Source organism: Falco cherrug, chromosome 11 (assembly GCF_023634085.1).
Source record: "Falco cherrug isolate bFalChe1 chromosome 11, bFalChe1.pri, whole genome shotgun sequence".
NCBI lineage: Eukaryota > Metazoa > Chordata > Aves > Falconiformes > Falconidae > Falco > Falco cherrug.
Genome location: NC_073707.1, coordinates 28,413,527 through 28,425,759, shown reverse-complemented (window position 1 = coordinate 28,425,759; position 12,233 = coordinate 28,413,527). Strand labels below are relative to the sequence as shown.

The 12,233-nt window shown below is 46.3% G+C and overlaps 1 protein-coding gene and 1 long non-coding RNA gene across 8 annotated transcripts; one reads left to right on the top strand and one right to left on the bottom strand.

Moving 5' to 3' along the window:
• Positions 1-3,240: 3,240 nt before the first annotated feature.
• On the bottom strand, positions 3,241-9,119 carry LOC114016103 (uncharacterized). 2 transcript variants are annotated; one of them, XR_008734525.1, is made up of 3 exons: positions 8,897-9,119; positions 7,468-8,560; positions 3,241-6,587 (listed from the first exon to the last, which is right to left on the bottom strand). It is a non-coding gene; the product is annotated as an uncharacterized LOC114016103 (long non-coding RNA). The 2 variants fall into 2 exon arrangements; XR_008734526.1 differs by having other exon boundaries at positions 7,495-8,560; positions 8,897-9,118.
• Positions 9,120-9,185: 66 nt separating this feature from the next.
• On the top strand, positions 9,186-12,137 carry GPR160 (G protein-coupled receptor 160). 6 transcript variants are annotated; one of them, XM_055724050.1, is made up of 4 exons: positions 9,215-9,326; positions 9,852-10,040; positions 10,334-10,565; positions 10,668-12,137. In XM_055724050.1, exon 4 carries the CDS (start codon positions 10,722-10,724, stop codon positions 11,739-11,741), a length of 1,020 nt encoding a protein of 339 aa, XP_055580025.1. In that variant the 5' UTR covers positions 9,215-9,326; positions 9,852-10,040; positions 10,334-10,565; positions 10,668-10,721; the 3' UTR covers positions 11,742-12,137. The 6 variants fall into 6 exon arrangements, with proteins under 6 accessions (XP_055580023.1, XP_055580024.1, XP_055580025.1 ...); XM_055724049.1 differs by lacking the exon at positions 9,852-10,040 and having other exon boundaries at positions 9,214-9,326; XM_055724051.1 differs by lacking the exon at positions 9,215-9,326 and having other exon boundaries at positions 9,333-10,040; positions 10,334-10,428.
• The last annotated feature ends 96 nt before the right edge of the window (positions 12,138-12,233 follow it).

Genomic DNA, 12,233 nt, shown 5'->3' with positions numbered 1-12,233 from the left:
GCAGTGGATTTCAGTTGTTTCAGGTACAAGTGAAATAACTTCTTAAGGGCCTTGCTGAGGAAGTAGAAGTTGAAATGGTCAGATAACCAACACTTCAGTAACTTCCTGTTAAGTGGATGTGTGCGGTATGCCAGCGCTACCCGCCTGGGGACAAGTGTCTGCGTCTCAAAATGATCAAAAATTTGTACTGTCACCTTAATAGAACCCAGGCTCGCACAGCTGCAGACACTGAGTGAAACTGTTTCACTTCATCTGCACTGAACAACTCCGAATCTTCTGAGAAAGTAGCGTGAAGAAAGAGATATTGGAGCTGTTCAGGGGTGAAGGAGGGGACTGCGTGGCCCATCACTGTAATTAGCATTTCCTACAAATAGTCCCCAAGTACTTGTGACTGACTTTGGAATGAGATAATGAGAGAAGTGATTACAATATGCCAGTAATAGTAGGATTGCGAGTGGGCTGTCCTGACAAACACTTCCAGTCCAAAGGGAGACAAGCACACAGGTATTTGGCCACATTTGGCTCTTTATCAGAACACCTTTACATAAGATATCTCAAAGTTGTTCTTACCGATTTTGACTTTTAACTACCAGAGACTAGGGTGACCTTATGGGAACCAGCATATACATATATATTCAGTGGAAAGTTATTTAACAACTCTATGAAAATATCCTTCCTGCAATAAAATTTCACAGTGGTCTCACTGATATTTTTCCCAGTGTTTTATATACCCAATATAACTATCTGATTATTTTCTTAGCAAGAAAATATGATTATTCCTAACTTTTTTTTGGAATTAAATAATTACTGGTAAAACATGAATGAGTATTTAATGCAGATCAGTATTTAGCAGAGATGTTACACCCAAGTATGCTCTGCTCTGGCATGGATACGATAACCTCAGCTCACTTGTGGTGTTCTGGGATCCTTAAACAAAGGCAGCTCTTTCTCTAGCAAGAAATAATTAAAAATTACTCTTTGACAAACTTCCATATTTCTTTATCTGTAGAAACATTAACAGCACCGGTGGGGTTCTTGTGACTATTAGCAATTTTCAAATAGCAAAAGTACCTTCGTAGCAGTGTCATGGGGGGAGCATTTGCTTTCACCTGCTGTATATCATATAGCAGATTTTTCTGGGGATTTTTAAATACATTCATTTTATAGGAGATATTTTTTTACTCATTTAAGCCTGTTTCACTTTCTGTTTGAAATAATACCAGATGGTGTTCACAGAGTGTCATACAGCATAAAGGGCAGATAAAGAAAAATTGAGGAGGCTCCTCAATCAACTTTTAAATTACACTTTAACCAGGACTTGCCCTCCTTGTGTTAGATCAGGAGAAGGGCTGGCAGAAGCATCTGCCTTATGCAAACATCAGATATAGACAATGTAAACATTAACTGAGGAAATGTGGAAAACAGACCTGCCTGGCGTAGCCCCTCATTTTCCTTCCTACAACCACCTGCAGTTCTCTCTGTGGCACTTGGCTGCAAGAGCCTTGCAGAGCTGCTCTCCCGCTCCTCTGAGCATATAGTTCCTTTCTAACAGGGTCACAAGGACAGCAAAGTAATATTCAAACCTCACAGTTGGCACCTAAAGCACCGGGCAACAAAGAAGCATCCTCTTCCAGCTGCAGTTGTTTTACTGGCAGCAGTTGGAAGTTCCTGTCAGAATCCCTCTTGGATTTGTTGGCAGATTGATTTCAAGAGAGCCCAGTTTACAGAGTAAACCCTTCCCGTCTTCCTGCTGCTGTGTCCTGCCCTTGCCCTCCCTCATGCAGTTGCTGAGCTGCTTACCCTGTGCTATCCCTGTGCCACAGATTACATACTCCAGCCGCAAACCTAAGCAATTTACAAAAAAAAACCCCAAACCAACCAAAACCAAAAAAAACCTCAAGCCACCTAAAAACCGCCTGGAGGAAAAATACCACAGTGGAAAAGTTAAGTATCAGTAACTACTGTTCTCCCTGGAAATGCCACAGTGAGGACAGAAAACCGGCTTCCCTATCGTTGGGTGTTCCAGAGTCTGAATGAGCTCTTGGTCCCTGTGGGCCTGACTGTGGATCATAGAATAACAGAATCATTTAGATTGGAAAAGACCTTTGAGATTATCAAGTCCAACTGTTAACCCAGGACCACCAAGCCCTTGAAAGATGCTCTGACCTTGACTTACTGATGAAGGGGGAGCTGAGTCCTTTTAACTTCCAGATTCACTTCCCTCTTTCCCTCCTCCTCCGCCTCAGGTTAGTGCCTGAAGAGAGAAGGAGAGCAGGGTCATCTCGAGCTGAAAACACCAGTAGGACGGGCTCAAAAATCCTGGCTGTGAAATAAAGCAAAGCAAAGCAGAGCAGGCAGAGGATGCTACGAGCTAGTGGTGTCCCTGGCGTGGCTTTATCCATGCCAGGCCAAACGAGGAATGCCAAAGCCAGCCACCCACTCCTGCACGAGGCACGCTGCAGCGCACAATTTTAGATCAACTTTTCGGATGAGAAAGTTTTATACATATAGATCCTATACATACTACTATGAGTTCTAGAAAGCTTGTATTTGCCTTATTTCCTTATATTTGAGTCTAAATTCTGCATGGAGTTGCACTGGGATAAATGCAGAGTAGATTCACACATTGGTAACATCACAAGAACAAGGCAGGAGACAGACTCTGTGGGTAATTCCTCCGCTCACGCTGGGTGGCCAGGAAGACGCGTCCCAGCAGGGGACCCCGAGGGACTGCCCCCAGGTCCCCAGGCTGCACCTTCTGCCCATCGGCCTCGCTGTTCACCTCCTCCCTGTTGTGGGAAGGGAGGGCTGTATCACTTACTGCTGGGCTGACATTTCATCCAACTACTTCTCATACATTTTTAAAACCAAACCTAGAAACGTTGGAATCATCCAAGTTTGAACAAAATTCTTTGTTAGACTTTCTGGTAAAAATAGCATTTCTCAAACATTTTCCAATATGCAGTTCCTTAGTGGTTTTAACATAAGACCTACTGTTCAGCATTTAGAATGGAGATTATTGCTAGGGTTACCTTTTCTTTCAAATTAGCCAACTCTTGTTAGGAACTACAGCCTGTTCTGTGAAAGTCTCCACCTACTTGCCAACACAGCTATGCGACAGATGCGTTGACTTTTAAATACAGAAGATACAGGTCAGTTCTGTTAGGGACCTTTAGAGAAAGAGTGGTGATGGTTAACTATATTGAGTGAGGCCGACCTCCAGCTCGCTCCAGAGGATTCCTCAGGCTACCTGGGCATTTTATCTAATGAAAAAGGTTGACTGATTTGAGTCTTAACCTCTCTGATTAATCCCCCTCTGTAAAGTCAGAATAACACAGTAGATCTTTACCTGCTTTACCACTATGCTGTAAGGGTATGTAAGCTGATGTTTGCAAAACACTTAGATGTAAGACCCGGGACACTCACTTCTAACAAACTTTTGTAAGTCACAGGCACTTAACTGCTGAGCATGATTTATTATTGATTCTAATCAAATACTTCAAAGGGAGTTAGAGGAGAGTGGTATGAAACGGTCCCAGGCTCTGCTGCACACCGACACGGCACTGCAGCTTTTTCACTTAGAGCAGAAGGACGAAACAATCCTATCAGTGTAAGTGAACTGAGACTGAAGCAGCTGCTGAATGTTTTCAATAGGCTTCCTGGTAATGGCTGGTACAATTTTATTAAGGCTTTCCATTTTATTTAATAAAACATCGGATGATTTTATTTGTAATACAGCAACAGGTGCAGGAAAACAAAAGGAACATTTACTTTTTGTGTCCACAAAGAGTCCATTACTTACTGGCTGACACAGCAGGCACTCGTTTTGCCATGCATTTTTGTGGTTTGTGTTTTTTTTTTAATGTGAAAATAATGATCACTCAGAAACATACTTGGTTTATAATAAAAGACTTTTGAGAGAGGAATTAGTTTAGAGTTAGTAACAGCTTTAGGCGAATGGTTTCAGTGCAAGTTAAAGTAAAGAGAGCGCTATCTACTCAGTAAACACAGATCATGCTTTAGATATAGATCAAAGCATACTCTACAGGTGGTAACCACCATTAATCCTCATCATGTAAAACATAAACCAAACACAGAAAAGGCTAAGCTTATGATCCCATAAAGTACTCCGTAGCCTGGATCCAGTAAAGGATATCAGTGCTTATGAGGCCCTCTGGCAGTTTACCTTTACTAGTCAGTAAATGAAACGCAGAGAAGAGTCCCAGGTGACTCTCACTAGCCTTAACAGTAAATTCTTATTTTCTCTTTCTGGCATATGAATCTTCCACTAATAGTTAAGAAAAGCTGTTTGTTGGGAATAAGAAGATGTAGTTTTGAATTCTTCAGACTGAGGGTGGGACTGAAATTACACTTCACTGCTTTTTAGCTTCCTTTTAAATAGAAGTGCCACTATAGAATTTGTTTAAAATTGAAATCTACCAGGAGGTAGCAATATTCTAAAAGGTTACAGAAGATTACTCACTCTGTGTTGCTCACAAACAACAAAACAATGACAGTAGCATCACCCCTTGCACCCCATGTTGGCTTCAGTCTTAACAATTTTACTTTCTTGTCACAGTGACCAGTGAGCCATGTATCAGATCTTATAAATTACTGGTTCATACAACACAGTTTTCAGAGCCTTGCTCTTCCCATCTTTCTTCTAGTTCCCTGAAAAATTCTTTGTGTCAAAGACAAGCCAATAGAAAAATAAAAAATAAAAATACCCCTGCATCATCATCATCATCATGAGCACCAGGAAAGGTTACACCTTGTACGGTGAAAGCATGCTGCAGTTACACAAATCAAGGAAACGCTACTACAAGGCTGACATCAACTACGTGCTGCATGTACTAGATTTTCATTGAACAAGCAGCGTTAGAGTTCTGTAACAAGATGCCTTCGAATTAAAATTACAATGGAAATAGTTTTTTCTCAACAAGAACTTCCTATGAACAAACCTGTTACTTTTAAGATGAGCACCTCAAATGATGCAAATCAAGATCCAAATGCACATAATCTGTGCTTTTAAAAGATTCCTGAAATGTAAATGGAAACATCTTGTAAATGGGACACTGGTCAAGTATTTTATTGAAAATTTAAAATCTTCGTAAACACCATACTGTTTTTTTCTGAGACATGCAGCCTTTCAGGAACAGCAACTGCACAACTGCCTGCTCATCAGCCATTGCAAAACTCCAGTTGCTGATCCCATGCTGACAAGGCATAAAATCTAATAGGGCATTAAACATGCTCAGCCAGGCAACACCCAGTTAAAGGTATACCCAGGCAAAAGGGAAGGATACAGGCGAGGCTGTGTCAGATTGGCACTCGTCTCTACATACAAATACATTCCAGACACAATGTTCTGCGCTCACCGCAGCCCACTGCCAGCTCTGCTCACGGCTGTTATGTCCATTTGTCTCCAAACTGAGCCATGCCCAGCTCCTGGCTGCTCAGGATATTGATTTCTCGTAACAATTTTTCCAGGAGGTTACCTTGCAGTGTATAGCTTTCCCCACACATGACATCAAACTGCATAAATACGCATTTGATCTCCCTGTCTTGCTCCCACGTGGCTTGAGGTGCCCAAAATGTCAAGGTAAGATTTCTTGAAATACACAGAGGTGGGGTTTAAACTTATTCCTTCTGCTCAACTGAATGAAGGGGCAGATTACAACTAGCTTTTGAAGCACAACACGTCCCAAGCAGGAAAAACTGGGGAAAAGTAAAAGATTCCGTTCTAACTACACACAAAGCACCCCCTCGAATCCTTCAAGTAATGGTAAAGAAGTTGCATTTGCTATCTACACCTACCCCTGTCTGAAGGGAACCTCCTGGCCCTAAATCAGGCAGCACTGAGGATGAAGCAGAAGGAACATGCAGAAACTCTCCTACTCCCCACTGGTCTTTGTAAGTGACTTCAAAAGCCGCAGCGAACCGTGGGGCCGCGGTGCTGAGCTTCGTCACAGAAGGGAGAAGGTAGAGACCAATCCCCACTCTATGAGGACACAAACTTTGTTCAGTCACTCTGTTTCTTTCAGAAACTGAACAAATTAGATTTGAAGTTAGAGTTGAAGTACTTGTTCCTTTCCCCTTTGTCTTAAAATCCTACCCTTACCATTAACAGAACCCAAAATATGAGCCACCAGCAGCAGGACACAGTCTTGAAAGCAGAAGGAAGCACCTATGCAAATATCTTCTGACTACAGGGGACACAGAAGGACAACATCATCATCTGAAGAAAACACAAACAGCTTTTGCAAGAGGTTTGATGTATCATTACATGCACCCTTCTCCTGGACGAGGCGGTCTCCTGTCTTATTTTCACATTCAGCTCCTGCATGCAAATATAAATTAATTCCTTAAACCTTTCTATTGCTGCACATGAATATAAATGCAGCCTCTTTAATCAAGCAGGATGGGCTCGAGCCATTATTAACAGAGTATGGTATTTGTCAAGTACCTGCAAGTTTTCCTGCGAAGCTGCAAGCGGAGTTGGTGCTAAAGAAGTTCTGCCCTTATCCCATACTCGATGTAAGCAGCTTCTAGCACAGCAGGGCATCCCATCTTGCAGTATCATTTCTCTGACAAACAGGAAGATGAGATGTGGCAATCAGAAGCAGAAAAGAATCACCTGAGAGCAATCAGTAAGTAGTAAGCAAACTTTCAAACAACTGCCACAGAGGGCCTTGGTGGAGGGAAAGGGAAGCCAAGTGTCTCAGCATTAACTCAGGATGTAACCTGGGCAGCACAGTGCTCCTGTGGGCCATGCTGAGGAGCCTGCTCGGAAGGCTCGCTGAGCATGGAGCTGACGTACTGTGCTGCATACTCTGGAAGTCACATGCTCATCAGGATTTTTATCTGCAGAAAAAATGTCTGAACTGTCCCCATCCCCTCCTGGCTGTTCATTTCTACCAACCAGGTATCTCCCCACATAGGCCAGTACAGTAGTTTCTGCAGTCGTAAAGACAGACATGATCAGAAACAAAAACATCAGAAAGATACCACAAAAACAATTCATTAGCTACCACTGGGAAAATCACTTCTGTTGCTTTACTTGGGATTGGAACTAAGAAGAAAATTTGTGAGGTCATCACCACTCGGATACTTCTGAGTGGGTCCACACCATGGACCGGGTGCTCAGAATGTACAATACCCATCTCAGGTGTAAACATTTTCTCATTACATTGCAACTTGTCTAACAGCCCTAGTAAGTACTGTTTGGGTAAGAAAATATTGCCAGTGTGAATGCTGCCTCAGATTACTTTAAGCTCTCACATTTTTTCAGAATATAATACCGATCATCAACAAACCCAAAAATCTCCCAAAGGGTTTAGCTCTCCTCATTAGGTCCCAGAGTTCTGCCCAAGTTTCAGGCAATCTGATCTGCAGGAAGTATCTAAAAGATTTCATTTATTCTTGCCAGTCCCTAATTTTTGGGAAAGGAAGGATGTTAGACACTACCTCTTCCCAGATCATCTAGAGACTCACACTAGCAACTCCTGCTCAGTAAGCTAGTTCAGATGAGCATCCTGTGGAGGCAGAGGAGTGGCCGTCCTGGGCACAGGGCAGGTGCTGCAGCATGGAAGTCACAGGCTTCCAAGCCTCTCATTACATTTAATGCTGAATTACCAAATACATAAAAGGGAAAAAATAAAGATGTCATAGTATTACAGCTACATTGTGTACATGCAGTGATCAGCAAACCACTGCCAATTAACTTAAGAAGCACCGTTCAGGTCCCTCAGCAAGCCATTCCTCCAGTGGGATGTGCAGCTGTCCTACACATGCCGGTAAATGGGAATTAAAACAACAAATGGAAAACTAAATTAGTACTTTGATCTGGAAGAGGTGAAGTACTGTTACCGTGAATCTTTAAATTTTATTAAGTAGATTGCCACAGGATGGCCAAGCTGAAAAGCCAACCCACTTATAAGGTTTTATATTTATTTCCAGGATTACCTGTTTTAATTCATCATTATTTTTAAACAAATAATGGGTATTTGCTAACCTCTCTCCTAAACTTTTTGTAATTATTGAGAATCTCTGAGGAAGAAGAATTGAGAGACCCACTTGTGAAAAATCTTTTTGCCAGGGTAGCGTTCACAGTTAATATTTATTTATAGCCCTTTAACTGTATCATTACCAGAATGCAGTTGCCAGTTAAATATTAAGTTCCCTTGTGGAAGAGACTAAATACACAGTATTGAGGGTTTTTACAATCTTGTGTTGTATTTCAAAACCAGAAGCGTTCTACAAAACCATTACATGACGTCAAAAGTTTGAACTGTGTTGCAAATACACCACTAGCTGACTCCTGGAGTACTGATTCGATGGCTTAATCAAGGATAAAAGTAGAGCTATGCCGAAGAAGGTGAACTGTCTCATGTTTAGAGGCATGCTGCGTTCAGTACGGCAGTACGGAAGGGTAACGTCCATGTGGAAGCCTCAAAATCCACGGAATTGTGCATTGACCGTGCCCCAAGGGAAGCCGGGCACTTCCCCACGGAGGGCTCCGTGGGCAGGGACAGGAGATCTGTGCTGAGAGCTCTTCCACCTGTCAGACCAGAAAAGAAACAGAAATTGAGTTTTTCCAGTTTTTCCGCTGGGTGGTTGCAGGGCCATCGCTGGGAGGGGACCAGCATCCCCGCTCCTGCCCCGACACCTCTGTGTGTCTGGGACCGGCGCGTGTTTCCCAGCGGGGCCGAGTCCCAGAGCCAGCGCGGGGGCGAGCACACGCGGGGGGCACACACCGGCCTTCGCACGCCACGGCCGCACGCCCACCGCCGTGCCCGGCACCGGAGGCCACGGCCCCTGCCCCGAGAGCCACGGCCCCTGCCGCCGAGCCGCCCTCAGCCCCCGCAGCCTTTCCCCCCCTATGCCACACGGTTACCGCAGAAAGCGGTCACCCGCCCCCTGTGTGCTGGCTTCGGTGGCCCCGGAGGGCCGCGCCGCCCGGCCCTCGCCGCTCCGGTGACCAGCGGCGCCCCGCTCCCCCCGGCCCGCGCCGCCCCCAGCGCTTTTCCTCAGGGCGGCCCCGGCCCCGAGAGGCAGGGCCGGCCGCAGCCCGCAGGCGGCGGGAGCCGAGCGGCCGGGTGTGTGCGGAGCGGCGCGGAGCGGTGCGGAGCGGAGCGGGCAGGCCCCACCCGACGGCGCGGCGAGCCCAGCCCGGCCCTTCCCGCCCCACCCCGGCCGCTCCCCGTGCGATGCGCAGGGGCGGAGATGGCCGCCGCCTGAGGGGGCCGCCGCCTGGGGCGGGAGGCCGGGGCCGGTCCCCGCGGCACACGCCGAGGAGGAGCGCGGAGGGGCGGCGGCAGCAGCAGGTGGGTTCCCGGGCGAGGAGGGGCCGGCCGGGGCGGGAGCCCGGCGCCGCGGCCGCTGCCGTCCCCTCAGAGCCGCCCCCGGGCCGGTGCGGAGGAGCCCGCGGGGCGGCCCGGGGCCCGGCGGCGGCGCGGCAGCCCCCGGCAGCGGCCCGGGCTGGGGGGGAGCGGGCGGCCGCCCCCGTGCTCGGCCCCGGCCGCCGCCCCGAGGCAGCAGCGGCCCGACCTGCGGCGGGGCTCTCGCCCTGTGGCCCCAGCGCTCCTGCGGGGCTGGGTGACGGGCCGCCCCGTGCGAGCCGGCCGGGCCCGCAGGCTGCCCGTCCCGGCGCGCCCCAGGCAGCGTGCGGTGCCGGCCGCGGCGCGCAGCCCGGAGGCTGTTGTCGTGCTGTAACAGGTTCTAGCAGGCGAAAGGTACGTGCGCGGGTGAAGGCGAAGCAGCGAGCCCGGGTGGGCCGGTGGCCGAGTTCCGTGGACGCATCTCAGGGTGCACTGCCAAGCGTTTCCAGTTGTTCCAAGCTGGTTTTTCAGGAGACGCCGACTCAAACGCTCGCTAGCCCCCGCAAGCTGGTAACAACGCGGTGTGGGTGCCTGTTTAAATACAAGTGAATCACTGTTACCAGAGCTCCTGAGAGGCGGTTCCGCTGTACGGCTGCCTTGGCTCCTCAGCTTTTCTCTGCTGAAGCATCCTGCTCCTTTAGGAAAGAGAGAAGAAAGCAGGTACATCTTCACCTAGTGTGTCCCGCTGACACACATGAAGCCATCCCGTGTGCATTTTCCTCAGCAGTTAGCACATGGAGAACAGTTCCTGTAAGGCTTCGGATTGCCTTCGTGTTCCAGGATTTTAGCACCGAAAAGGGATGAGTTGGGTTGATGCTTCTAATGCTTACAGGACGTTTCCGCAGTCTCAGTTCCATATAGGTTCTTTGAGCATAATGAACTGTGAGGCCAAAATGTGAAATCTTGTATGATTTCTGTCCTCTGTCGTTGCCTAATTTCTTCAAAATATGTAGGAGCTCTGAAACATCCCTCCCTCAGCCCAGCTGGACAGAAAGACCCCCATACTTTCTAAAGGAAAGGAACACAGCCAGCCTTTCCTTAGGAAAAAGTAACTTCGATATCTATGTTGACTTTTTAACTCTCGGGAATGTAGTTTGAAGAACATAAATTGTCAAGAAGTGCCTAAATCCTACTGATGTGTTGGTGAAGCTGTTTACTCTTGATTAAGGAGCCTGGAAAATTCAGGTGTAAATTGAGTATTTGCTATGATGGAGAATTAACTAATTGATAGAGGTACCCAGAAATAAATTGTTACAAACTTTTTTTTTTTTTTTTCCTTCTTTTCAGATATGAAGCACTGTGCCCTGTGATACTTACTTTGCTGGTCCTCACTATCGGAGGATGGCTGCCATACTCTGTGAAAATTGTTCTGGTCAGTACCACTACACCCAGGTCAACCAATCTTTTGAAATCAGCTGCATGTTGCTCCTGATTGTACTCGGGAAAGTGTTCCTTGATTTCTTCATGTTGCAAGTTAAGCAAAAAAATGTGAAAACTAGTTTTTTGGGATACTTTTGCATTTCACTAGCACTTCTTGATTTCGTACTGCTGATGAGTATATCTTTCATTTTCTGTTTTGAGGACTTTGCCCTCTGGGGTGTGCGCTTTACAAAGTACCACATTTGCCTGTTCACTCAGATAATTTCTCTTACTTACAGTATTTTGCATTACCCGGTGTATCTTGTGGCCGGTCTGGATTATTACATGACTGTAGCCCAAACCTCTCAATTTCCTAAAAGAGGTCAAAGATTACTTTATGTATTTGCTGTGGTTGTTATATGGATTTCAGGGTTCTTTTGTATTCTAAAAGTTCCTGCTATCTATGAAGAACTAGAAATTCAGAACCGTTTTTCCCCTTATCAGTGCCCTCTCTATACCAGCATGCAGAGCTACTCGGTCTCATGTGCCACGGTGCTGCTGATAGCCGTGGCTCTTCTGGCTTGTTGGAAGCAAGTTGTAACCATGCTGCTGTCTGTCAGGGTAGTTTCCTTTGCCGGTCAGCCTGTTCTGATGTTCCCCTGTGTGTCTAACAACAACGGCACTTGCTCTAAGTGGCAGCTCCTGACCAGACTCCTCATCTGTTTTCTTGGCACTTGGGCACCTTTAGTTCTTCTTCAAATTATCATTTTGTTTCTCGGTGCTCGGATTCCAGCCTACATGGAGATGAACGTCCCTTGGCTGTACTTCATCAACAGCTTTCTCATTGCAGTAGCATACTGGTGTCGATGTCACGATGTTGAACTGACAGAGGAGATGTGGTCTACAGATCCATTTGTCAGCTGGAAATTCTGCTTTATGCCATTTAACAATGAAAACACAGAGCCAGCCGATAGGCCTGGCACAGTCATTGTGATCTGTTAATGAGCTGCTGACTGAAAAGACTGCAAATAAGTCCTGTGCGACAGCAGTGTGTAGTTTGGCGTTCGGTGGCTGTGTCCTTGCAGATGATCATCTGTAGGAATGGAAACATCTCCAGAGCTACAACCCTTGGAAAAAAGTCCAGCGTCCACCGGTATTGTAATGACTGTTGCACCAGAGCATGGGACATGGCCCACTTCCACACTGGTTTCCAGCGGGCAGAAAGCACCTGCCAGCTCAGAGCATTTCAGTTGAAAGTATGGGTTTACCAAAAGAGCGCTACTTATATACGTTTTCAGTTAAACCCTATGTTTATGGCTAGAATTTTACACTTCCTTTAAAGGGAACAAACTCAGGTTTTATAGTACAAAATGCAATAAAGTCGTCTTCAAAGCTGGAGCCCTTCTTATCAGTTATGCACACGTGTTCACAAACTGTCAAAAGTTCAAACAACTTGTGTGGTTTTTTAAAGTGTATTTTCTTGTTAAAAGTGTG

Excerpts from the sequence above, each read along its gene's own strand:
- GPR160 (XM_055724048.1), top strand. The coding sequence starts at position 10,722 with ATGGCTGCCATACTCTGTGAAAATTGTTCTGGTCAGTACCACTACACC.